General features: G+C 47.5%; 1 protein-coding gene across 1 annotated transcript; it reads left to right on the top strand.

Moving 5' to 3' along the window:
* Nucleotides 1–4,359: 4,359 nt before the first annotated feature.
* On the top strand, nt 4,360–10,082 carry LOC133967054 (5-hydroxytryptamine receptor 2A-like). Its single transcript, XM_062402266.1, is given in 3 exon segments — nt 4,360–4,498; nt 9,221–9,264; nt 9,267–10,082. Coding segments are annotated over 3 exon segments (984 nt in total). The 5' UTR covers nt 4,360–4,374.
* Nucleotides 10,083–27,173: the final 17,091 nt, after the last annotated feature.

Here is a 27,173-nt window from a genome sequence, read left to right as displayed (position 1 = left end):
GTGGGTGTGTGTGTGAGTGGGTGTGTGTGTGTTGTCAAAGCTTTTCATGTGTGAAGCAGATTCTCTCTCAGGCATTGAAATGTTTAATCTTTAATTTTACTTATTGTCTGTTTTGCTCTGAACCATTTTACAGCAAAGATAATTAGGATGATGACATAGCTCCCTGCAGTTCACACACACACACACACACACACACACACACACACACACACACACCAACTGAACTACAGTACTGCACACTAGTTCAAATGCACCTCTTGGTTCAAACATTCTATCGTCTGCTTTGTTGCAGCGTTAGAAGGACGCATGTCTTTTGTTTGGTGTGAACTTCTGTCCCCTCGGTCCCGGTTGTGTCTCCTCTGTCGTCTCGTGGTAACACACCTCGAGGTGAACACTGATGGATTCTAGTTCCTGAACACCGAGGCAGTCGCTGCAGAAAGTGTTTAACTCAGTGAAGCTTCATCTCATTAACTTCACACCTCATTTGCTCGACCTGAGATCAGTTGTTGTCTTTCTGAACTTCCACACTTCATTACCACTGCAGCTTCTGAACGACTCTTCTGACGGATTCTGCCGAGTAGCAGGAAGGAGGTTGAGACTTCCTGTGAACACACAGTGAACCAGACGCCTCCTTAAGTAGGAGAAGCTCAGGTAGGGTGGTGCTCAGTGGGGGATCGTTAGAGACTCCACGACCATGTGAGCAGCAGCAGGAGGAGCAGGAGGTGCAGGAGGAGTAGGAGGAGCAGGAGGAGCAGGAGGAGGAGCTTGATTTGGTTGAAGACCAGGTATTTTCAGTTTCTGCGTAAATCATCAAAATTAGTCTGTCAGACTTAAATCAGCTGTTTTCTGAGAAACAGGGGCTGTGAAACTTTGTATAGTGCACTCATTGTTTCCCACAATGCATTGTGAAAAGTACTATTCAACCAATGGTCAGTATCTGAGCAACATGTCCCATCATGCACTGGGGAGAGACCAGAGGAGAGAGCAGCAGGAACAGAGAAAACACAATTATTTTATTTAAAGACGAAGAAGTTATTTCCAATTTGTGCAAAATAAACATTTTAAATTCATTGCGGGATTTTGTTCATAATCCTGTGACTCTGACCACAGGTTCATGATGTCATCCAGGTTCATGATGTCATCCAGGTTCATGATGTCATGCAGGTTCATGATGTCATCCAGGTTCATGATGTCATCCAGGTTCATGATGTCATCCAGGTTCATGATGTCATGCAGGTTCATGATGTCATCCAGGTTCATGATGTCATCCAGGTTCATGATGTCATGCAGGTTCATGATGTCATCCAGGTTCATGATGTCATCCGGGTTCATGATGTCATCCAGGTTCACTACAAGCAGGGAGTGAACATGAGGAGCTGAAACAGGACAGAGCAGATTGTTAACACGAAGTCTCACACATCTCATTTCCTTCTGTTTCTCTCTGTCTCCAGCTGTCAGCTCTCACACTGTAGATTGAATCCTCTGCAGGGTCCCCCCCCCCCCCCCCCCCCCATGGCTGCCATCATCATGTTGTTATTTAGATTCTCTCCGGCTGGATGTGGATCACACTGATGATATCACCCTGGCTGCTCCGGCGCTGTCATACCGCCACCGTCAGGAGACCCAGAGCTCCTGAGAAATAACACAATCGACTTATTTTATCACCACAAACATACTCTGGATGGAACCGTGGCAGCAATTACTGTCACTTCTCCCCCAGGAGAGCGTCTCTCAGCTCCGCTGGGTGCTGAGGCGCTGTGGGGGGGAACCATTAGAAAAGATATGTGCAGCTGAGCGTCCTGCTTCTTCTGAAGAGGAGCTGAGCAGCTGAGTCAGCTTCCTGGAACAGTGAGAATCCAGCCAGCTCAACGCTTCATCCCGACAATGTAGAGATGTACAAGTTCTTTCCTCAAATGTCTGATCACTTTGGTTTACAGATTATTGACTCGAACATTTTCCAGCGATGTTCAATCCGCCTGAAAAGTCTAAGAGTGTCGGTTCCTCCGTCTCGGTTCTAACTTCAAACAACATGTGACAAAGGCAAAGCCGCCACACGGTCAGGTGACCAACACAAACAGTGAACAGCCAGTCAGCTGTTCACTGTTTGTGTTGTCATCGTGATGCATCACAAGTGTCTGTTGCTGTTTACTGCGAAACGTGAATAAACCGTTAAGTTCATCTGTGAGACGACGGGAACTCTGGTGTGTGTGTGTGTGTGTGTGTGTGTGTGTGTGTGTGTGTATGTGTGTGTGTGTGTGTGTGTGCAACTGGATTCGTTGCTTGTAGCCACACAACCAGATAACATCGGGGGGTCTTAGCCCCGCCTCCCAGCACTGCGTTCTAAACCGATCTTTGGAACTTGGGCATCTCGTCGTCCATCTTTGATTTTTAACCATCATGTATTTTCTCGTAAACTTTCAGAACCGACAGTTTGTTGATTTCATGAATCGGTTGCTGCAGTAAACACTCATCGCCCCCTGGTGGCTGACAAACTCTAACAAGCTGCAGCTTTAAAATCATGAGCAGAAGAGTAAAGTGTGTTTGACGTAGATTGTTGTTGTTTGTCCAATTGTTTGTCAGAGATAACAACTGTAAGTACTTTAATAATTGTATTGGACAGCCTCGTGCTGCCTTCAGAGGAGTTTTCTTTAAATCATGAACGCGTCAGAGGAAAGTGAATTTCTGACCAGGTGAATGTTTCTGATTAGTGGAGAACGAAGCATCGAGTTCTGAGAGTTTGATGTGATTCACCCGCGTGAGGACTGAGTGTGTGTCTGCTCGTCTTCCTCACTCAGATCAACCTTCCTCTGCAGCTTCATTGTCATCGGTCATTGTGCTGCTAGCCACCAGGGGGCGATCCAGATGATTTTGCCACACAGCTTAAGGAACCACACATCCTGTTTGGGTTCACTTGTGGCCGAATCATTTGCAGAGAGTATTTTTAATATTTGTATAGAATATGTCTAAATATATAATATTCTTCTGAGATCTGCTGCTTCATAAATAACTCAATGAATGAATTGCAGCGCTGACTGGGTCTAATTGGGTTCAGGTCCAGAGGCTGGTCTCCTGTGCTCTGACTCAGGAGCTGTGAGGTTTCTCCAGCTGAGGGAGCAGAAGCTGTGACTCCTTGAGAGGAACGAGGTGATGGACCCACAGCGTGTGAAGCTCCAGCAGGTCGCGGGCTGTCACTGGATTCCTGCTTCTTCTATGTGCGGGAGAGAAAGTGAATAATGTGACACCTGAACAGTCCACTTGTCTCCATGAGGAGGGGGGCGTCCCTGCTGGAGCTCTTCAGGCAGAGCCTCATGAAAAGGTCTCCAACCTGTGTCGCTGCACGTTGCACTGGTTTTAAATGGATTACCTCCGTCCCTGCAGCCGAGCTCATCCATCACAGAGGAAACAGAAACTCTCTTCACTGCAGAACATGAAGCTGGTTTCTGACCTGAACTCCAGATAATCTGTGATCCTGGAATAATAATCCTGAAACTCTCTGGAGCTCAGTATCCTGCAGCTTCAGAGATTTAGCATGTCAGACTTTCTTCATGTAATTGTCTAAAAACAGCTCAACAGAGGGAAGCAGGAGGAGGAGGAGGAGGAGGAGGAGGAGGATGAGGGGGGAGGGGGGAGGAGGAGGGGGGGGGGGGGGGCTGAGAGTCCGGCAGTGACCATGGAGACATCGAGCAACATGGATGAGTCATCTCCTCCCAGATAATAAAAAAGTGTCGTCACTCACCTGTGAGGAAGGAAAGACTCGGGGGTGGGGGGGGGGTCTATTTCTGTCGCCGCCCCGGGTGCATCCTGGGAGATGGTGACACCTCAGCCACAGATAATCCACCACCACGACTCTTCTGTTGTGTTCGGCCCGATGTGTGAAACCTCAGAGAAGAGTCGTACAGTTCTATCAGATATCTAAAGGGTTCATTATTCCTCAACTGTAACGAGAGTCGTCATTGGTCCGAATCTAGACCAATGGAAACCATCCTGAACACAACGCAAGGTCATGTGACCTGTGTTTTGAATAGACTCATTTCACTCGACTATATGTAGAGACGTGTGTGATGTGTAACCTCCGAGTTCCAGTGAGCAGCACCTGGAGTGAGTCTTCTCCTCACTGTGGTCAGAGTGGAACCATCAGGCTCAGCTGGGAGGACACAGATCAGAGGACATTCCTGTGGTTTCAAACTGGACTGTTAGCTTTTCTATAGACTGTATATAAAGATGATGAAACCACAACATCAACCAATCAGCTCACTGGTTTTATGAATCTTTTACTTTTCGTGTCTTCGTCTTCCAGATTACGGGTGGCCCCTCCCCTCGGACCTTTGTCCCATCTGGATCTACCTGGACGTCCTCTTCTCCACGGCGTCCATCATGCACCTGTGTGCCATCTCTCTGGATCGGTACATCGCCATACGGAACCCGATCCACCACAGCCGCTTCAACTCCCACAACAAGGCCCGGGTCAAGATCCTGGCGGTGTGGACGATCTCAGCCGGTGAGGACACACTCAATGTCTCTGTGCTTGATGTGGAAGTGGATCTTCACCTGAGAAGGTTTCTGTTCGTTGATATTCAGCTGTTTTTATGGCAGATAAGGATCAGCTGTTTTATTAACATGGTGGAGGCGGGTTTATGACCTGCACCGCAGCCAGGGGGCGATCCAGATGAGTTGGCTTCACATTTAGAAGCTGCTGTGTGGTCCTGCTTTATGGACGGTCTGTGGTTTACAGCCTGAACCTCCACAGATCAGTCGTCACATAGAATCTGCTGCAGCCTCTGAACACACACAGTGTGTATGTGTTAAATCAGGGATGTGATTGCATCTGAGTCTCAGCTTCACCGATGAGTCACCGTTAATGTTCAGTAGAATAAGGTCTGGTCATAACCGAACACTTTGTCGAGACACAAAACTGTGAAGGCAACTCGAGCAGTCGCTCTCGACAAGATGTCATTTTCCTTTCAGCTGACGTTTATGTCTCCATTTGATTTTTTATGGAGACAAGGGAACAATCAGCCCTGATAATTGGCTTCTGCCGGCCTGGCTGGTTTCCAGCTGCTCAGGTCAATGGACCTCGATGAGCAGGAAATGTAATGATGGGCCCTGCAGCCACCGATGGAGGGGGGGGGGGCTCCAACTGAATTAGCTCCACAGTTATTCACAATCGGCGGGTGAAAAAAGGGAGGGAAACAAAGAACAGCATGAAGGTGGTGCGTTTCAAACCATCTGTTGCTCTCTGAGCAAAGAGGAATTATTCAAACTCAAACGTCCTCTCTTCTTTCTTCTGTCCTAATCACTTTGTTTTTCTCGTTATTAGCCGTCATGGTTTCACACTAAGCGAATCAAGATGAGAAATGCAAGAGGAGCAGTTGGTCCGGTCCTGAGATTGTATCGGTGAAATAGATGACGAGACGTCGGAGCTCCACGTAAACAACGTTTAGTTTCAGATGTAACTTAGTTACTGTGGATAGAGAAGAGACGAGTGATGTCAGATCTACAGAATCAACCACATGAGACACAAGCTGGTTCTCTAGAGTCTTCATCAAGATCCATAATCATTCTCAAAGGAATCCATCAGAAAGTCACAAAATATCAGTTTGACCTGATGAGTCTTCACGTCTCACCCAAGCAATGAAACATCTTCTTCATCTTCATCTCCTGAAGACCTCCTGACCTGGATGAGGAGAATGTTCACAGACATGAATCCTCAAAAAGATCCAGACAGGAAACAGCAGGAACAACGTCTCTCCTGCTTCTGAGGTGAAAAGGAGGATTTGTTGTTGTCGTGTCATATTTGAAACCAGACGAGTGAAGATTCACTGATTATGATTCAAAAACAACAGGATCCATATTTCATCATCAACCAGAGAAGCTGTTGCATCACCTCAGTCTGTTTGCTGAGAACCAGTTTTATTCTCCGACCTTCAGGCCTGAGCTGCTGCATCAGTGACACACAGGAACAATAAACACTTGTCTTTTCAGTAAAGTACAGATGTGAGGAGTTTATTAATAAATAATAGAACATCTGGCTTCAGCAACAACTCACTGCTTCACGACTCAGAACACGTGAAACTCTTTAAACATCTGGAGCAGAAACAATCCGAGTTCTGCTCCACGATCCGACAGGTGCCCCCCCCCCCCCCCCCCCCCAGGACGTACGTATGTCAGACAGAATTCTTTAGTCTCTGAATTACAATGTGAAACGAGAACTAACAGATCCGAGGAAACTATGGAACAAACATGAAGCTTGTTCACGTTTCTAAAAAGTTATAATTTTTGGGGATGTGAAAAAACATTTGAATGTGAACAGAGAGGAAGAAGAGAGAAGATGTGACAGAGGAAGAGTATGAATATGATCAACAGTGAGATTAAAACAAACCCACTGAAGTCTGTTGATGAAACATAAGAATAATAAAACCATTGGAACAAGTTAAAATTAAAATTGTAGGTGGAGTCAGAGGTGGAGGAAAATGAAGGGGGGGGGGGGGCTCTCCGGCTCCTTTTTACTTTATTACACAAACTGATTGATTTGTTTGAGTCGTCAGCTCTAACGTCTCCAGCTCCTCGGAGACCTCGTCAATGCTTCCTGCACGCAGGGGGCTGATGATGATGATGATGATGATGATGATGATGATGATGATGATGATGATGCTGAGTGAACGTTTCCTCCTCCTCCAGATCCAAAACGTGACGACTGATTGGCTCATCATTTAACTTCCCCTCACAACAAACAAACAAACAAACAGATAACTGCTGGAGTCAAACAGTGCAGGAGGAGACCAGTTCAAAATGACCAGTTAGCGTTAGCTTCATGAGCAGGGACTGGGACCTGGAGAACTGGACCCACAGAGAATCCACTGAATCCACTGAATCCTGTCTGCAGAGGATGGTCAAAGCTTTATGGATGATTTAATGGCTACCTGCTTTTTCTGATAACATGTAGTGTCAACTTAAGAAAGTAAAAAATAATCTGTGGATCCTGTGATTTAGTTTTCGTTTCATCAACTATAGCAGCACTTGCTCTCATTAGGGCGGGGGGGGGGGGGGTGTTGTTTAATCTTTGGTTAAATCCCCTGCCTCCTACAGCCGGTCTGAAGTCGTCAGTTCACTACATGTGTTTGTTCTGTGGGAGGAAGCCGGAGACAAACAAGAGGACGCTGGTCCTCTCTGCTCGGCTCGGCTCCACTCGCCCACTCACATTCTGAGCGTCACACGTTTTAACATGTTCAAGCAAACGACTGGAGGCCGAACCTTAAAAAGAATCTCTGCTGTGATGCAACCGGGCTGCAGCTGAGTCCACAGGAGGCGAGTTGAATAATGTGATGTCAGCGTGGCGGGCAGCAGATCCCGCCCTCAGGCCAAGTCACAGCAGGCCGCACACGCCTCATTACCACGCCGCCCACGCGTGCAGGGAGATTATCGTAGCGTTTAGTTTTTGGGGCGAGTGTTTTGTTTGGTTTGTCCTCGTCCTCGTCAGGAGGGACACGTGGGACGCGTTGAGTCAAGCTGCTAATGTTCCTGAGGGGAGTCGTGGTTCGCTGTGATCCGATTGGACGAAACATCTGGATTTATGCATTGTTGCACATGGGGAGGGGGGGGGGGGGGGGGGGGGGGGGGGTGCACACCCTGACACACATGGTACATGATGATAAAGTTTGTGAGAGAGAGAAGAAATCTGAAGTTATGGAACCCAGCTCAGACCCTCATGTGTTTCTTGTTGTGTTTGTGAGGACATGTTGTGGAGCTGATGTTTGAGCAGCTTCAGGTTCAGGATGGAAACTCGCTCCTGAAGGAACTCGGATCAGATTTATTCTGTTTCCTCCTGATTTAGGAGGATTTTCTTTCTCAGAGAATTATTTAAGAATCTTTATAAAAAGATATTAATGAAGCGGATGTTTATGAGTTTGTGTGATTTGATTCAGATCCAAATCAAAATCGGATTCCGGGGAATCTCTGCGTGGTTTCATGGGGGATTAGCTTTTCTTAGTCTTTTGTCTGTGTTGTTTCTAAAATCGGATTCCTTCAGGAGTTCTGTGTGTTGACGAGAAACCTCCTCTTCCTCACGTCCTTCGTCTCTTTGTGTTCTTCACCTTCACACCTCAGAGCAGCTCCAGAGAAAGAAGAAGAATTCACACGAGTCCTCTCGGGTCTGTTCACAGTTGTCAGAGCAGATTTTCTGAAACGTGCTCTGATCAGTTTCCAGGCTGCAGCGCTTCCCTCCAATCCAGAGTGTCCTTCATCCCCGTGTCTCCTCCTCCTCCTCTTTCATCTCCTCGGCTGCTTTTTTTCAGGTCTTTTATTTCATGTATTTAGAGCAGAGAGGCTTCGTCAGGACGGGGAGGAAATCGACCTGAAAACCGGGATCTGTGTGTGTGATGGCTGCCCCCCCCCCCCCCCCCCCCTAGATCAGCTGGATATGAATCAAAGAAACGTTTATAATCTTCATCATCACGTCCACCTGACTGTGATGAACATGTAAACCCACACACATGTTCTCTGGGATCACGTCTTCACAGATGTTTCAGGCTCTGACACGTCTCATCAGTGTCAGTCACAGTGGGGGGGGGGGCGTGGGGGGGGGCTTTTCTCTTTCACTGGTTATTTAAAGCAACAGTTTGACATTTTGAGAATTGAGTGAGTGACGCTTCTCTCCTGCAGTGGTTGGATGTAACTAAGTATATTTACTCAGTTACTGTGGACTTCAGGTTTCTGTACTAAAGTGGATATATGTGACACATCTATCAGTAAATATCTTTCTGTCTCCACACACTGGCATTCGGATCAGGTGGTACAGGAATCGAACCGCTGACACGTGTACACACACACACACACACACACACACACACACACTCACACACACACACACACACTCACACACACACACACACACACACACACACACACACACACACTCACACACACACACACTCACACACACACACACACACACACACACACACACACACACACACTCTCACAATCAGGTCAAGTGGTAAAAAAGGAAAAAGAGAGAGGACGTCTTCAGACACGAACAAATGCAAAGTCCTCAGATTACCCTTGGGTCTCTGAATAGTGAGCGTGTAGTCAGGCTGACTGTCCATGAATCACACAACACACACACACACACACACACACACACACACACACACACACACACACACACACACACAAGCCCTCACAGACACACACACACACTCATGCCTCTCCTTCCTCTCTGCAGGGATCTCGATGCCGATTCCCGTGCTGGGACTCAGAGACCACTCACAAGGGTGTTCAAAGATGGCAGCTGCTTTCTGACAGACAACCACTTTGTGCTGGTGGGCTCCTTCGTGGCGTTCTTCGTGCCCCTCACCATCATGGTGGTCACGTACTTCCTGACCATCAACGCCCTGCGGGACGAGGCCACCCTCTGTCTGGACCAGCTGGTGCCGCGGCCCAAATGGAGCACCACGTTCACTTTGAGCTTTCTACCACAAACCTCCCTGTCTTCTGAACGGCTCTTCAGACGCTCGCTGAGCCGCGAGGCCGGCGGCAGGGGGAGCGGCGGCGGCCTGGGGGGCCAGCGGGTCAGCGTCTCGGGCTCGCTGCTCGGACGCCGCACCATGCAGTCCATCAGCAACGAGCAGAAGGCGTCCAAGGTCCTGGGGGTGGTGTTCTTCCTCTTTGTGGTCATGTGGTGTCCGTTCTTCATCACCAATGTGCTGGTGGTGGTGTGCGACCCGGAGGCCTGTGACCCGGGACTCATGGGAGGTCTGCTGAACGTCTTCGTGTGGGTCGGGTACTTGTCCTCCGCCGTCAACCCGCTGGTCTACACATTGTTCAACAAGACGTATCGTGCAGCTTTCCTGCGCTACGTCCGCTGCCAGTACCAGCCGCCAAAGAAGCCTCTGCAGCTGATGCTGGTGAACACCATCCCGTCGCTGGCCTTCAGCTCCACCCACCTGCCACTGGGCGACATCGCAAAGTTACGAAATGGAGCTGCGCTCTCTAGAGGTGAAGGGAGGGACTTCTCTTTACCCGGGCAGGAGATATTGTGTAAGTCGGACAAAAGGCAAAAAGACGGAGACGAAAGCTACGTGTGACAGTGAACCTCTGAGCTGATCCTGGGTCAGAACATTTAACCTCGGTGGTCACTTCTTTCTTCTGAGAGCAAAGACTTTATATCAAAGACAAAGTTCCACAGACAAAGTGCCTCCTCGTCTGGATTATAGAAACACTGACGTTCCGAGGTCTTCAGGAAACTGGGATTATCGTTTAAAGCTTCATCTGTCAGAGCTTGATCCTCGTTATCAGTCTGGATCCAGTTTCTATATTAAAACACAAAAACCTTCTGATAACCATCCGCCCCAGAATTAAGTCATCGGAGATCGTTTCATGTAAAATCCCTGAAGTCTTGGGTTTTGGTCTCGGTGCCGTTTCACATTAGTCCTGGAAGAGTCCCCCCCCCCCCCCCCCCCCCCCGTCTTTAAAGAGTCCGACTCGATCGATATCTTCCTGTTGGATCATGAAACGAAGAAAAAGAGGAACAGTCGATGCAAATGATTCCAAAAGACTTAGAAGCTCTTCAGAAATAAAGGATAAAATAAGGTTCATTTCATCGCATTGAGCTGCAGTGACCTCAGATGCTCCTTCATCCTCTGGCTCCCCAGCCTCCTCTACCTCCCATCGGACCTTCGGTGGATCAGCCCGGATGAGACTGGACTTCCTGCTGCTCGATCAGACCTCAGTGTTGGAGACGTGGATCTGGAGGAACCAGAGAAACAGCTCCAGCTGCTGCTGTGTTTTCTGAGGGAAACAAAACGATTGTGTGAAAGACGACGTCAGAGAGAGAGACAGCAAAATGAATTTATATTTGTATTTTGTGAATATTTGTACACAATGATCTTTGTTCCTGATGTGTTGCTGTGTGATGATTGTAAAACGAGTTTTCAGGAAACGCGAGGATTCAAGTGCAAAGGTGTTTGTTGTTAAAGTAACTTTCTATTGTGTAACTGACCGTCAGTTGGTAGATGTTTAAACATCATTTTACAATGTGAAGATATTGATATTGTATGAGACCTGACGAGCTGGAGTGATGAGTGACGGAGCGGTTGTGCCATAGATGTATCATCACAATACTTTACAATTCTTCACAATGGATTTGAATCCTAAGAACCTGTGGCAGCGTCAGGACGATGCTGGTCACGTGACCACGGATCAGACCGAACGTTGAATGAATCTTTAAACTTCGACAATAAGTCAAACACAATCTACTGATTGTCTTTAGTATCTGAGAAAAGTTTTAGTGACTTAAAAAAAGTCTTAACAAAGATCAAATCCATAAACTTTTAAAAATAAAAGAATAATCATCAACATCCACAACAAACAGAAGGTTAATCGTTCAAAGTGAAAGAAGACTAACAGACACATCATAACCAGCAGGGGGCGATGAGTCAGAATTAATCTCATCTGCAGACCGAGATGTCACATCCGCTGTTTTACTTACGTCTTGTTTATTATCGTCGTCTGCGACAAATGTTTTTATTGCAGTACCTCGTTTGGCCACTGGGACAAATCTCCACGTCCACAGTTCAGCTGCTTTCACACGAAATGTGAGAAGAATCTTCGCTGCGTTACTCAAACAAGTGTCAGGCAGGATGATTTGTTTTGACTTAAGTAAACAACGCAGTTCTATTCGTTCACTTGAACCTGTTGTTGAAATGCCAGAGAATGAGCAGCGTCATGTGAAGGTCCAGCAGACCACCAGGGGGCGCACTCAACTCAGGGAATTTGATCTTGAGGCCGGTTGATGAGCTGCTCGCTCAGGTTGGTTTCAGAATCTGTCTCGATCGGTTTCATCCTAAACGCTGATTGGGTTTCGAATGGGTTTCAAACTTCATGAATCTTTCACTCAAATTTTTATATTTTGACTTGAGGATGATTTGAACCCTAACCCATCATTACGTCTCGATCCTGTTCATCACATGAGACAAGGTGCAGGCCGGAGAAAACCAGGAAGAAACAGGAAGTGGATTGTGAAGAAGAAAAAGGTTTGACATATATTGGAAGTGAACTGAGACCAGAGGTCTAACGTCACAGGATCCTCGTTGATCATCTTACTACATGAATCTTTTTAATAACAGTTCAAATGTTCTACTTTATGAATCAGTGTCACTTTGTGGAGCAGCGGCTCTTCTCAGAGGTCAAAGTTCAGCTCAGGGTTCACGTCAGGACGAGTCGACGCTTGATCCACTGAAGGAAGTCTGAGAAGGACACGTTCTGGTCTGAGCAGCAGGGGAACGTCAGAGGAAGAAAGAGGAGCGTGGACTCAGCTGCTTTCAGATCTGTTTCCTCTTCACACAGGAACACGACCTGGTTAGCAGCTTCTTGTATTCACATTCTTTTCTGTTTGAAACCTGTTGAGTGAAACTGAATCAACGGCTTCTCAGAATATTTTAAAATATGAGGTTCATCTTAGTTTTTTATCCATCATGATGAAGGTTTCAGAGTGTGTGTGTGTGTGTGTGTGTGTGTGTGTGTGTGTGTGTGTGTGTGGTGTGTGTGGTGCAGCTGTGTTTTAGATCTAGTTACAGTAGAACCTACCAGACGCAGTGTTGTGTTGTTGAAGGAAGTGAGGACCATCAGCTGCTCCCTGCTGACCAGTGATCCCTGAAGCTCCAGTAGAGTCTCGATGTTTGATGGTCACGTCTCTTTTCTGTGTGGAACAGTTTCTGCCTCATTGTTTTCAAATCTGAGTAAAAAGAACGAATATGAAGACGTCTCCTGGTTTTTATTCAGTGTGAAGAAATGAGTCTACTGACGTCTGGTGACTGAAACCCACAGGTCCCATCCACATGGGGCCAGCTACACAACTACGCTACTACACTACTACACAACTACACATCACACCCGGTTCATGTCCAGGCCAGATCCCCAGACACAGCTTGTTGTGGTGTGACGCCTCCTCTGGCAGCACCTGGAACCACATGAAGAGCGTTAGCGGGAGAAGGAGACGGAGGTCAGTGTCAGAGACGTCCTGCGTCCCCCCCCACACACACACTGCTGCGTCAGTGTTGCTGCAAGTTGCTACAGCCCCTCCACCTCCCAGCATGCACCTGGGAGGGGGGGTTATAGATACTTACTCATCATATGTGTTGAAGTCGGAGCCGAGACGTCGAACACTCACACGTTCTGATAAATCCTCAGGATCAAACATGAGCAGATGAATAGAAACCTTTTAACATTTAAACACTTTAATTTCTCATTACGCATTATAAAGTTGATATTTCTGATATGACCCCCCCTCTCAGGTCGTCTCAGGTCGTCTCAGGTCGTATCAGGTCGGCTTGTTGTCGGCAGTCAAAAGTTTGTAAGAGGTTTTAAGAAGCAGGAGGTAATTAAAGGATTCCCCACAAATCCCTCTGGAGACAGACGTAGGCAGAAGAGGGGATTAATTACAAACCAGAGAGGAGGGAGGGAGAACGAGGGATGAGACGAGAGGAGAGAGGGAGAAGGACTGATGAGAGGAGAGGAGAGAGGGGGAACGAGGGATGAGAGGAGAGAGGGAGAACGAGGGATGAGAGGAGAGAGGGAGAACGAGGGATGAGAGGCGAGAGGGAGAACGAGGGATGAGACGAGAGGAGAGAGAGAGAACAAGGGACGAGAGGAGAGAGGGAGAACGAGGGATGAGCCGAGAGGAGAGAGGGAGAAGGACTGATGAGAGGAGAGGAGAGAGGGGGAACGAGGGATGAGAGGAGAGAGGGAGAAGGACTGATGAGAGGAGAGGAGAGAGGGGGAACGAGGGATGAGAGGAGAGAGGGAGAACGAGGGATGAGACGAGAGGAGAGAGGGGGAACGAGGGATGAGAGGAGAGAGGGAGAAGGACTGATGAGAGGAGAGAGGGAGAACGAGGGATGAGACGAGAGGAGAGAGAGAGAACAAGGGACGAGAGGAGAGAGGGAGAACGAGGGATGAGCCGAGAGGAGAGAGGGAGAAGGACTGATGAGAGGAGAGGAGAGAGGGGGAACGAGGGATGAGAGGAGAGAGGGAGAAGGACTGATGAGAGGAGAGGAGAGAGGGGGAACGAGGGATGAGAGGAGAGAGGGAGAACGAGGGATGAGACGAGAGGAGAGAGGGGGAACGAGGGATGAGAGGAGAGAGGGAGAAGGACTGATGAGAGGAGAGAGGGAGAACGAGGGATGAGACGAGAGGAGAGAGGGAGAACAAGGGATGAGCCGAGAGGAGAGAGGGAGAAGGACTGATGAGAGGAGGGAGGGGGAACGAGGGATGAGACGAGAGGAGAGAGGGGGAACGAGGGATGAGAGGAGAGAGGGAGAAGGACTGATGAGAGGAGAGGAGAGAGGGGGAACGAGGGATGAGAGGAGAGGAGAGAGGGAGAAGGACTGATGAGAGGAGGGAGGGGGAACGAGGGATGAGACGAGAGGAGAGAGGGAGAAGGACTGATGAGAGGAGGGAGGGGGAACAAGGGATGAGCCGAGAGGAGAGAGGGAGAACGAGGGATGAGACACATATACCATCAGCTGAAGGTATATGTGTCTTGATAGTGTTTTTGCTCAAACACACTAAGCAGTGGGTTTAAAACACAAACTCTTCCCTCATCACATCAAACACAGATAGACGGCAGGAGGTGAGTCCGAGGTTCTGAAGGTTCAGTGAGACCTCGAGTCCATGAAGAAAGAATCTGTGGATTCTGCAGCTCAGAACTTTCTGTATCAGCAAAACCCGTCATCACAATAAGTGTTTGTGTGGCAGCTAATTTCATACATTCATATTCTTGTATTGTCTCGAGCATCATCAGTCTGACTGTAAAAGGGCCGAGGCTGCACCTTCCCTCGTTATCAGGGGGACTTGAACCAATTATCCAAACTGAGCGGTTCGATTTCCTCACGAACACGTGGAGCTGACCGAGCGACCACACGACCAGCTACTTTAATTTCACGCCCTCTGCTCCCTCACAGACGCTTTGTACAGAAACTCACGAGTCACAGCGTTCTCTGACTTCTGGGAAACGAAGGTCAGAGCCTGAGTCGCTGGTTTGAAACAGACCTGGATGTGGATGATGACAATTAATGAATGATTCAAGAAGGCGGAGTTTATATACACATCACTGCTGATTGGACGATACCTCTGACACACGCACAGAACCACAGACTCTGAAGATGATGAGACACTTTGAGTTTAACAACTACTATGAACCGTTTGTGTACTGTTCACCACGTACACAAAATCAACCCCCAAACAAAAACTAGATTAAATGAATGAAATCACAATCTGCTGCTTTGTTAGTCTCACAGTTTCTTCCCCACACGTTAAAACAGGATCAGCTCTTTAAATATAGAATAAATATACAACTGAAAATGTCAAAGATCTTTAACCTGACAGATATTTAATGTGCTCAACAACAGTTACTTAACACAATGACTTCCTGTCGCTCGGCGCCACGTCAGGAGAAACACTTCCTGTTCCTCCATAACTCTCCCTTAGTCCTGCCCCTCTAGACCAATCAAAACGGGATGTCACTCTAAATTGACCAATCAGAGGCAGATAATACACCTGAACTAATAAGGATAGTGAGTCACTCAGACTGTTTATAAACAGGTGACCCCCCCCCCCCCCCCCCCACACACACACACGTCAGAGAACAAGCTTTAGAGGTTACACATGATTATATTATTATAACTATTATAGACATTGTGGGGACTGAGGACATGTGGACGCCATGTGGACGCCATGTGGACGCCATGTGGACAACATTTGGATGACATGTGGATGCCATGTGGAAGCCATGTGGATGCCATGTGGACGCCATTTGGACGCCATGTGGACGCCATGCGGACGACATGTGGACGCCATGTGGACGCCATGTGGACGCCATGTGGACGCCATGTGGACGACATGTGGACGCCATGTGGACGCCATGTGGACGCCATGTGGTCTGATTGGTCTCTGGAGGACTTTCAGTGAAACAAATTGAATTAAGCAGATTTAAAGCAGGAGGACATCTTAGCAGGAGCAGGACAAAGATCCGGAGCTTTTCACTCGTGGACTCCTGGTGCTTCTGAGGTATGAAAAATAACCAAACAGAAAGAATGAAGACACCAGGGGCCGATGAAGACCCTGCACACACAATATTAATGATACAGACCAACTTGGTGATTGTGCCTGTGGTCACACAAACCTCCATGAAGTGTAATATGGACACACAATATTTAACAGATTCTCCTGATCTGGACTTTAGTGTGACGCTGTGCAGTACATTCAACTTCAGATCATCTTCTCTTGTGTAACTTTACTGTGAACTTGATTTGATTGTAAACTGTCACAGCTGAAATCCTTGTGGACTCTTAACGCGACATCTTTTCTCTGATGTTATATTTCATGTGCTGATATGTTCAATGTTAAAATGAAAATTGGGAAACGGTTCTCTGTGGAATCAGATTTCTGGAACAAGCTCAGGGATATTTTTAAGTGTTGATTATCACATTTTTATATCAGAACGTCTGCTCGTTTGAAGACGAATCCCCCGGAGAGAGAACTCCTCTTCACACAGCCCGGCTTTCATTATCTGAGGAAGATGATGAGGAGGAGGAGGAGGAGGAGGAGGAGGAGGAGGAGGAGGAGGAGGAGGAGGAGGAGGAGGGACTGACTTATGTTTGCTTCTATAAAACAACTAAAGAACAAGACCAGAGCTGCTCCTCGTCTTCATCAACAGGTGATCATCTGAGTCTCCTCTGCAGGACCAGGTCTGAACTCACCACCACTCTACCGTCCACGTCCCGTCTGCTAACATGGAGGAGGAGGGTTGATGAGATGTCCTGCTGCCAGCCACCAGGGGGCGATGGAGACGCTTTGACTTAGGGAGCCTCCATGTCGTCCACCTTTATTTATGCTCTCTGGTAAAAGTGATCAGACCGAACTGTAGAGCCACGACTGAGATTATCTCCAGATACATTAATCCTGCCATCTTCAGTCTGTTTTTACCCACAATTCATAGCTTCACTGCTCCGCCGGCGTCTTTACAGCTGATCCGTAAAACCCTGAGCCTCCAGCAGGGCGGCGCTGTGGACACATCGCAGCTTCACCTCCTGTTCCTGACGAGAAGCAAGAGCGGGTAGAAAATGATTTAACATTATGGGAAAATTACTGATGGAAAAATAGAGACAAGAAAAATGATGTGACCGTGTCCAGAGAGAGAGAGAGAGAGAGAGAGAGAGAGAGAGAGAGAGAGAGAGAGAGAGAGAGAGAGGTCGTCATGGCGACTCCATTCAGTTCTCCTGTCCGCAGCTGCAGTGGCTTCTGGGAAACTCGGGTTAATTGGCTCTGTAAATAAAAGAGAAACAAAACAATACATCAAATTAAGAGGGAATGCACACAAACACACACACACACAAACACACACAAACACAAAGAGACACACTCACACACAAACACACACTGAGTAATGAGGCTCTGGTGTTAAATGTGTCGTATGTTGTGTGTTTGCTTTAATGAAAATGTACGTGTCATGTGTTTGTGTCTTTAAATTACATTTGACAACCTGAAATCTGCACCAGATATTAAAGCAGCCAAAGAAAACTGTTTATGAACAGATCATTATGACCAACGACACACACACACACACACACACACAAACACACACAAATCTACAACCACACTGCATGTATCATTTCAACCTTGTTTTTCACTTTATGTAAGTAATGCAGTGAAGCCATCTGACGTGATGAAGCTCTGCCTCACTGCTCCTCTTCCTCGTCTTCAGCAGGCTAGAGAGAGAGAGAGAGAGAGCGAGAGAGAGAGAGAGAGAGAGAGAGAGAGAGTTCACTGAGCTCGACCACGGATCGTCATGACCCCTCTGACCTGCAGCAGCGTCTCACATCTGTCTGAGGTCAGGGATCTGCTCCTCACACATCTGGACCTCCTGGAGGCGTGAAGCAGGAGATGGAGGGAAGCTTCAGGAGGAACCAGAGGAACCTGAAGGGTCTGTGAGGAGCTGAGGCTGAAGGAGAAGGATCGATGGACTGATGATGGACTCGCAGCTCAGATCTGCTGCTCCACACATTCTTCTCTCCTCCTTCAAGATAAAGAGTTTTTCCCCTGAAGCAGTTTCCGGTAAATGATGAAGCCGAGTTCTTCTATAATAGCGTATTAATATTTAAAGGCAGAATGACTACGGTGTGGTCCGTGTCACATTAAAAATTAAATGCAGCTTAATTGAAATTGAAATTCAAACAGCTGTGAGAAATGAATGTTTGGAACCTCCAGCAGAGACATGGGTTCTGATGTCATCTCTTCACTTCCATGAGGATCAACAGGTTTAAAGACGAAGGTGCAGTGGCTTCTGGGAAACTCGGGTTAATTGGCTCTGTAAATAAAAGAGAAACAAAACAATACATCAAATTAAGAGGGAATGCACACACACGCAGAGACACACTCACACACAAACACACACCGAGTAATGAGGCTCTGGTGTTAAATGTGTCGTATGTTGTGTGTTTGCTTTAATGAAAATGTACTTGTCGTGTGTTTGTGTCTTTAAATTACATTTGACAACCTGAAATCTGCACCAGATATTAAAGCAGCCAAAGAAAAACTGTTTATGAACAGATCATTATGACCAAGGACACACACACACACACACACACACACACACACACACAAATCTACAGTTAGTCAGTTAGTTACATAAAACTGGAATAAAATGTTGTTTTCAAATTCAAATCAATAGTATTAGATTTTATTTAGACTTGACTGACAAAAAGAGCTGAAGATCATGGAGCCAGTCACAAATCAGATAAACATGAAAGTAATTGGAATCATCCTCTGGAGACCATGAATCTATGTTCAAACATCATGCCGATACAGCCGGTGGGTGGAGACATCCCTCTGTGTGTGGACGGACTGACATTAGGATTCATGGAGCCTGAAGCTTAATGTACGTAATAAACCAGAGGAAGGTGACTTTCATCTTTATTGGCAGCGACATCCATTCATCACGTCTCTGCACTGAGGGACGAGTCTGTGACTTTAACCTTCAGGATCCGTTCTGATGACGGCTCAGTCTCAAGCTGTTCTCAGAGCAGCAGGTGAAATCCAGAGAATCGTCTCCAGAGCTTCTCCAGAGTTTGTGTTTCACAGCAGCAGGTTTTCAACAGGACGTGAAACTGCATCTTTGACTGATTGGAAAAAACCTTGAGTTCATGGATGTGATGCAACGACCTCTGACACATGAACCTGAATAAAGAGAAACACAGTCTGTGACGGCTCCATCCATCAGAGCTCCATCTCCATCAGAGCTCTATCTCCATCAGAGCTCCATCTCCATCAGAGCTCCATCTCCATCAGAGCTCCATCTCCATCAGAGCTACATCTCCATCAGACCTCTATCTCCATCAGAGCTCCATCTCCATCAGAGCTCTATCTCCATCACAGCTCCATCTCCATCAGAGCTACATCTCCATCAGACCTCCATCTCCATCAGAGCTCCATCTCCATCACAGCTCCATCTCCATCAGAGCTACATCTCCATCAGACCTCCATCTCCATCAGACCTCCATCTCCATCATAGCTCCATCTCCATCAGAGCTCCATCTCCATCAGAGCTCTATCTCCATCAGCTCTCCATCTCCATCAGAGCTCCATCTCCATCAGAGCTCCATCTCCATCACAGCTCCATCTCCATCAGAGCTACATCTCCATCAGACCTCCATCTCCATCAGACCTCTATCTCCATCAGAGCTCTATCTCCATCACAGCTCCATCTCCATCAGAGCTCCATCTCCATCACAGCTACATCTCCATCAGAGCTACATCTCCATCAGAGCTCTATCTCCATCAGAGCTCTATCTCCATCAGAGCTCCATCTCCATCAGAGCTCTATCTCCATCAGAGCTCTATCTCCATCAGAGCTCCATCTCCATCACAGCTCCATCTCCATCAGAGCTCCATCTCCATCAGAGCTCCATCTCCATCAGAGCTCCACCCATCACAGCTCCATCTCCATCAGACCTCTATCTCCATCAGAGCTCCATCTCCATCAGAGAGTAACAGACTCAGTAACAGACTCAGTAAACAGACTCAGTAACAGACTCAGTAACAAACTCACTAACAGACTCAGTAACAGACTCAGTAACAGACTCAGTAACAGAGTCACTAACAGACTCAGTAACAGACTCAGTAACAGACTCAGTAACAGACTCAGTAACAGACTCAGTAACAGACTCACTAACAGACTCACTAACAGACTCAGTAACAGACTCAGTAACAGACTCAGTAACAGAGTCACTAACAGACTCACTAACAGACTCAGTAACAGACTCAGTAACAGACTCAGTAACAGACTCAGTAACAGACTCAGTAACAAACTCACTAACAGACTCAGTAACAGAGTCACTAACAGACTCAGTAACAGACTCAGTAACAGACTCAGTAACAGACTCAGTAACAGACTCAGTAACAGACTCACTAACAGACTCAGTAACAGACTCAGTAACAGACTCAGTAACAGACTCAGTAACAGACTCAGTAACAGACTCAGTAACAGAGTCACTAACAGACTCACTAACAGACTCAGTAACAGACTCAGTAACAGACCCACTTACAGACTCACTAACAGACTCAGTAACAGACTCACTAACAGACCCACTTACAGACTCACTAACAGACTCAGTAACAGACTCAGTAACAGAGTCACTAACAGACTCAGTAACAGACTCAGTAACAGACTCAGTAACAGACTCAGTAACAGACTCAGTAACAGACCCACTTACAGACTCACTAACAGACTCAGTAACAGACCCACTTACAGACTCACTAACAGACTCTTTAACAGACTCAGTAACAGACTCAGTAACAGACTCAGTAACAAACTCACTAATAGACTCAGTAACAGACTCAGTAACAGACTCAGTAACAGACTCGCGTAACAGACTCAGTAACAGACTCAGTAACAGACTCAGTAACAGACTCACTAACAGACTCAGTAACAGACTCACTAACAGACTCAGTAACAGACTCAGTAACAGACTCACTAACAGACTCACTAACAGACTCAGTAACAGACTCAGTTACAGACTCACTAACAGACTCAGTAACAGACTCACTAACAGACTCAGTAACAGACTCAGTAACAGACTCAGTAACAGACTCAGTAACAGACTCACTAACAGACTCAGTAACAGACTCACTAACAGACTCAGTAACAGACTCAGTAACAGACTCAGTAACAGACTCAGTAACAGACTCACTAACAGACTCACTAACAGACTCAGTAACAGACTCAGTTACAGACTCAGTAACAGACTCAGTAACAGACGCGCTGCAGCAGCTCCAGGTTAAAAACACAACACACAAACAAACAATAAATCGTTGATGATGATCTGTAACAAACAGGTCAACAGATCAGAGGAGGTCTTTAAGCTGCTGAAGGAATCATGACTCATCAGAACTGGATCAGTTTATTAGGAACAGCGCGGTCACATGAAGGTTTGTTTGGATCGTCAGGACGAATGAGAGGAAACAAGCTGCTGCTGAAAACTGTAGTTTACACGTCATGATGTGGTGAAATGCTTCAGAGACATTTAAAGTCAAACTCTTCTGTTGTGTTTCAGTGTCGATTCTCACAAACGTCACAACTCAACACAAACTGAAAGGTTCGCGTCGGGGCAACATCACTCATTAATAAAAGAATAAAGAACAAATAACAGTCACAGTTAGCCCAGTGACTACACTTCATCATGTGTGTGTGTGTGTTGTATATGATGACAGTTATCACTGCCTGGAGGTAACTTCAGCTCTGTACGTGTGAAGCCTCCTAATATCATCTATATAATAATAAGGATTCATATATGTGCGTATTGAAGGTCATTTAGTCTGTGATCAGGGAAAACAACAGAAACCATAAACATGAGTCAGTGACACAAGCTGCAGAGATCAGGCTCTGAACCAGAAGCTGAGGTTTATCACCAGGGTCCTTTGTGATTTCACATCTCATGAAACACGATATGTTGCTCTCACTTCGTGTAAAGAGTCTGTCCTGGTGACGACAGAAGAGAAGAGCAGCTCACAGCGGGAATCGAACCCCCGTCGGCTCCGTCAGGTCCTTTAAGGGACTCGTCCGGTAAGGACAGGCCGTGGAAGCTGGTTGGCTTCGTCTAATGGATGTGACCGTTTAAAGGTCGTCTGACATTTTACTCCGAGCTTCTCTACGAACACCTCACAACGCAGACAGCTGACGTCCAGCAGGAGACAAACGTCCAGCAGGAGACAAACGTCCAGCACGAGTCCGTCCAGCATGAGTCCGTCCAGCAGGAGACAAACGTCCAGCAGGAGACAAACGTCCAGCATGAGACAAACGTCCAGCAGGAGACAAACGTCCAGCATGAGTCCGTCCAGCATGAGTCCGTCCAGCAGGAGACAAACGTCCAGCATGAGTCCGTCCAGCATGAGTCCGTCCAGCAGGAGACAAACGTCCAGCATGAGTCCGTCCAGCAGGAGACAAACGTCCAGCAGGAGACAAACGTCCAGCATGAGTCCGTCCAGCAGGAGACAAACGTCCAGCAGGAGACAAACGTCCAGCAGGAGACAAACGTCCAGCATGAGTCCGTCCAGCAGGAGACAAACGTCCAGCACGAGTCCGTCCAGCAGGAGACAAACGTCCAGCATGAGTCCGTCCAGCATGAGTCCGTCCAGCAGGAGACAAACGTCCAGCATGAGTCCGTCCAGCAGGAGACAAACGTCCAGCAGGAGACAAACGTCCAGCACGAGTCCGTCCAGCAGGAGACAAACGTCCAGCAGGAGACAAACGTCCAGCACGAGTCCGTCCAGCAGGAGACAAACGTCCAGCAGGAGTCCGTCCAGCAGGAGACAAACGTCCAGCACGAGTCCGTCCAGCAGGAGACAAACGTCCAGCACGAGTCCGTCCAGCAGGAGACAAACGTCCAGCAGGAGACAAACGTCCAGCAGGAGACAAACGTCCAGCACGAGTCCGTCCAGCAGGAGACAAACGTCCAGCAGGAGACAAACGTCCAGCAGGAGACAAACGTCCAGCATGAGTCCGTCCAGCATGAGTCCGTCCAGCAGGAGACAAACGTCCAGCATGAGTCCGTCCAGCATGAGTCCGTCCAGCAGGAGACAAACGTCCAGCAGGAGACAAACGTCCAGCACGAGTCCGTCCAGCAGCTTCTCCAGTAAGACGCCGCCCAACAAGTTCTGAAAATGCAAATCGCACTTGTTGCATCATAGTCGGCAGCTGCTTCCAGAGAAACAGGAGAAACATCTGTAAACAGCTGGAAGCCACATGCTGCTGATGTTCAGGAGCTTTGAACACATGAACACGTCTTCACAGATACAATAACACGTTGAAAGAAGGATCAGGTGTCAGACAGACGACTCTTTTAAAATGTGCACCTTAAACATTTCAAAAAAGTTTGAATTGAGTAAAAATTCAAACCTTTTTAAATGAAGCCCCGGGCTCTCGTGAGTCCCTCAGGAGAAGGTGGAGAACAAACATGGAGAAAAAAGAGGAAACACTGAAGCTCGCTGTCAGACCTGGTTTGAAAAGTTCATAAACTGATCGATGAAGAAAGATTCAAATTAAAAAGAAGTGGCGAGGGAGCAACATTCAGCCGCTCTCTCCTCCTCCTGTTTCTGTTTCCTGAAGAAGAAACTCAGATCCATGATGTCACAGAGGCTCAGGTCGCCACGGTGATGAGCTGAAAGAGCTGCTGGAGGCTCCAGATAATAGAATCACCTCCGTAACAGACCATAATATCATTACATGGAAACACAATGAGAAGGAACATTAAAGACTGAAGGCGTCAGGATTTCATCTTCATCCAACACAAATCAAATGTGTTCGCCGGAGGAAACATAAAGATCCCTTTGTTAGCCTGAAGTTTTATAACGTACAAGTTTAATGTTTTATTGTGTAACGACTACACACTGTGACTCACACACTCTGACTCACACTCGCACATCGCAGTGCGACTCAGGAAGAAAGTACCTGAAAGTGACAGGAGGACTCTGACCTCAGCAGAGTAAACACCACTCTATTATCGTGTGTGTGTGGGGGGGGCGGGGGGGGGGGGGATTAGGGTTAGAACCTGTGGGCCAAATGTCAGAGTGATGTCACAAGTCTCTGAGAAGCTGAGTCTGGACGCACATCACAAACACAACAACCTTCGCTTTGCATCAACACACAAACTGTCACCGCTGCACATCAACGCAGCACACGTTGTCATGGTGACACCTTGTCACACAAAGCAGCTCTACCCAGAATCCTTCAGTTCAAAGTGTGTGTCTGTGTTAAACAGGATATAAACAGTGAGTCGTGAACCACTTCCTTCATTCAGATTAATGTGTTCAAACTGATGATCTTCAGCCTGACACTTGAAATCACCTGTTTGTATCCTAATTTACCCAGCATGCATTTCAGGACTGCTCTCTCCGCCTCCAGCTGAACTCCTCCCCTCTCCTGCCTCCTCGGAGCTTCTACTGAGCTGAGGAGCTTCAGCTGCACACGACGGAGTCAGACCAACTCCCGGGTTCTTCAGACGTCTGATCTCAGGTCTGATTCCCTCTGAACTCGTCTGCTCATCACGACTCACAGTTCAAACTGAGAGAATTAAATCTTGTTCCGTTCGTGATTAACAAACAACCATCTTGGTCTGTTACAGTCAGATCAACCTGAATGCTGAACAAATCATATCAAATATTCATAAAGCTGCATGATGGAGTTTCCTCCGAGACCGTGATGATCCAAGAGGCTTCGTGTGCAGGAGGGAAACAAGTAGAAGGTCAACACGGAGGCGGGCGAGCGAGGAGCTTAATGTCACCCAACAGGCGCCCCAGGGGATTCTGGGAGTGTGAGTTTTGTTGGATCTGTGACCACAGGAGGGAGGAATGTATCTGATCCGACCTGGAGCTCCTGCTGTTCATCTGATATCATCTGAAGATGAACATTTAAAACACAGACAGGCTGGTTCAGAGCCTCCAGGGGATCTGACCTATTACATTCAGCCATAATGACCTCACTGTGACCTTTGACCTCTGAACGATTGAGTCACAATAACAAAGACAAACTTGAGATATCAAGAGGACACAGCATGTTGAGGTCAAAGGTCACTGTGAGTCCAGGTGAAGAAGACCTCTTGAGACCAATTCTCTTCACGTCCTCCGAGTCCAGTGATGAAGGAAATCAGCTTGTTCCTGATACTTTACTTTTGAATTGACTGTGACCTTTGACCCACAATTGAATCAGTTCACCCTTCAGTCAGAGTGAATCTCTTGAGATGTCTGGAGGTTCGATTCCCGATGGTCGGGTCGTGTTCACTCTTATTCAAGCTGCACAGGTCTGTGAATCGGGTTCAGACCCCCTGCTGGGCTCGATAGAGGTTTCTCTGGTGTGATGTTTTAAATCCAGCTCAGGCTTCATGAAACAAACTGGATCTGACGGAGGCAGTGAAGGCAGCACCACCTCAGGGATGTTCTGTGTTTGTTTCTCTTCATCATCGACAATTGACAATCAGAACATCTTCCTCCTGTGTTTATTACCACCGGCGGTTTGCAGGTTTCACATCTGAAGACCAACGAGCAGCAGAAGCTTTAATAAAAAGGTCTGAGATCAGAAAACACATCAGAGCAGAAAGAGGAAAGAAATGAAACCACTGAGGAAACTGCAGATCTTGTGTTTGTCTGGAAACAAAGACACGGCAGCTCGGACACGTTTCCTTTCAAACAACGTCCTCACGGGAATAAAACCTCGGACCCAACAACCACCTGAGCCGCTCAACACAGAGCATCAGCCGGACGCCAGATCAGACAGAGCGCCGCAGGTTGTTATTCTTCAATCAGACGGACACGACGCCATTACAGCTGGAAGGTGGACGAGAGGGGACGAGGGTCTCAGAGCCAAGACATTCTGACTCAACAACCAGGAAATAAACTCTCTATAGATTCTTGCTGTTGGACTTTAAAGCAGAAATTCAGATTCTACTTCAAACCTTTTATCAACGAGCAGGAAGATCTCAAATGAACAAATTCAGGTTCTTTGATTTAGAAACGTAGAAAAGTTCGGCTCCTTGCTCCTTCTGCTCAGAGAATCCAGAGAACGTCCAGAGAACCGAGTCTGGACGTTCTCTGGATTCTGTGTTCGTGAGGCAGCAGCAGGTTGTCGGGTCCGACTCGTTCACACCAACAGGAACATGTGGGAACACCAGGCGAGGGGCGGAGCCTGTAGAGCAGCAGGAGGTGGAGCCTGTAGAGCAGCAGGAGGTGGAGCCTGTAGAGCAGCAGGAGGCCGGACACGACGTATAAACTCTGCTGTGGACAGATCAGTGTTGTTGTTTACAGCTCATCCACACCGGCATCGGCCCTCATCACCAGAAGATCTGGAATCTCCTCGTGTTTCCAAGTTGACGTCTTCGTCTTCTACGTGTCCAGCTCCTCTTCTTCATCCTGAGACGTTTGTGTTCTTCAGGTTTCACGTCACGTGTTAGAAACCTCATCAACACGATGAATCCTCCGTGGTCAAACTGATGAACTCCTGTTTGCTGCAGCATGTGTTTGTATCTACACTCCATCAGAGACTCTCAGGGTTTGAACCTGTGTTAAATCAGCTCTGTGACAAATCACTGGTGTCACCATCGCTCCCCGGTGAGTCGTCGCTCTACAGACGCAGTCTCCAGGAGCCGAGCTGCTTCAGGCTGTAATAACTTGAATGAAGAGCCGAGCTAATTTTAAATCTCCCCCAGAATTTAAAATGGTACGAAATGAGCGTGTGCGGCGGCGTCCTGCCGAGGAGCTGCAGCTCGGAGGAAGAAGTGACAGAGAGCCGAGCTCCCAGCGCTGACTGATGGAGGCCGAGCAGAGAGACTATTTGTGGAAACACGACTTCGGAGTTCTTGCTCCTAAAAGTCGCCCGTGGGAATAAACGAGGTGACGTTGAGAATTCATATTAAAGGTGAAACGACCACAAACATAATGGAAGTCGACACACACAAACACACACACACACACACACATTAGAATATTAATATGGATGTGCTCATGCATGGTCATGATGACAGCTCCATCATCTGGACTGATGTTTGTCAACAGTCCAGATGTTTGTCCTCGGCATCCTCGCCCCTCGGAGACCCGGGACCGGAGGAAGAGCCGGGGCAGCTGGGGGATCAGCT

The sequence above is a fragment of the Platichthys flesus genome, chromosome 13 (assembly GCF_949316205.1).
Source record: "Platichthys flesus chromosome 13, fPlaFle2.1, whole genome shotgun sequence".
In the NCBI taxonomy this organism is placed as follows: domain Eukaryota; kingdom Metazoa; phylum Chordata; class Actinopteri; order Pleuronectiformes; family Pleuronectidae; genus Platichthys; species Platichthys flesus.
The sequence above is the reverse complement of the archived record's forward strand: the minus strand, read 5'-3'. Positions and strand labels throughout refer to the sequence as shown.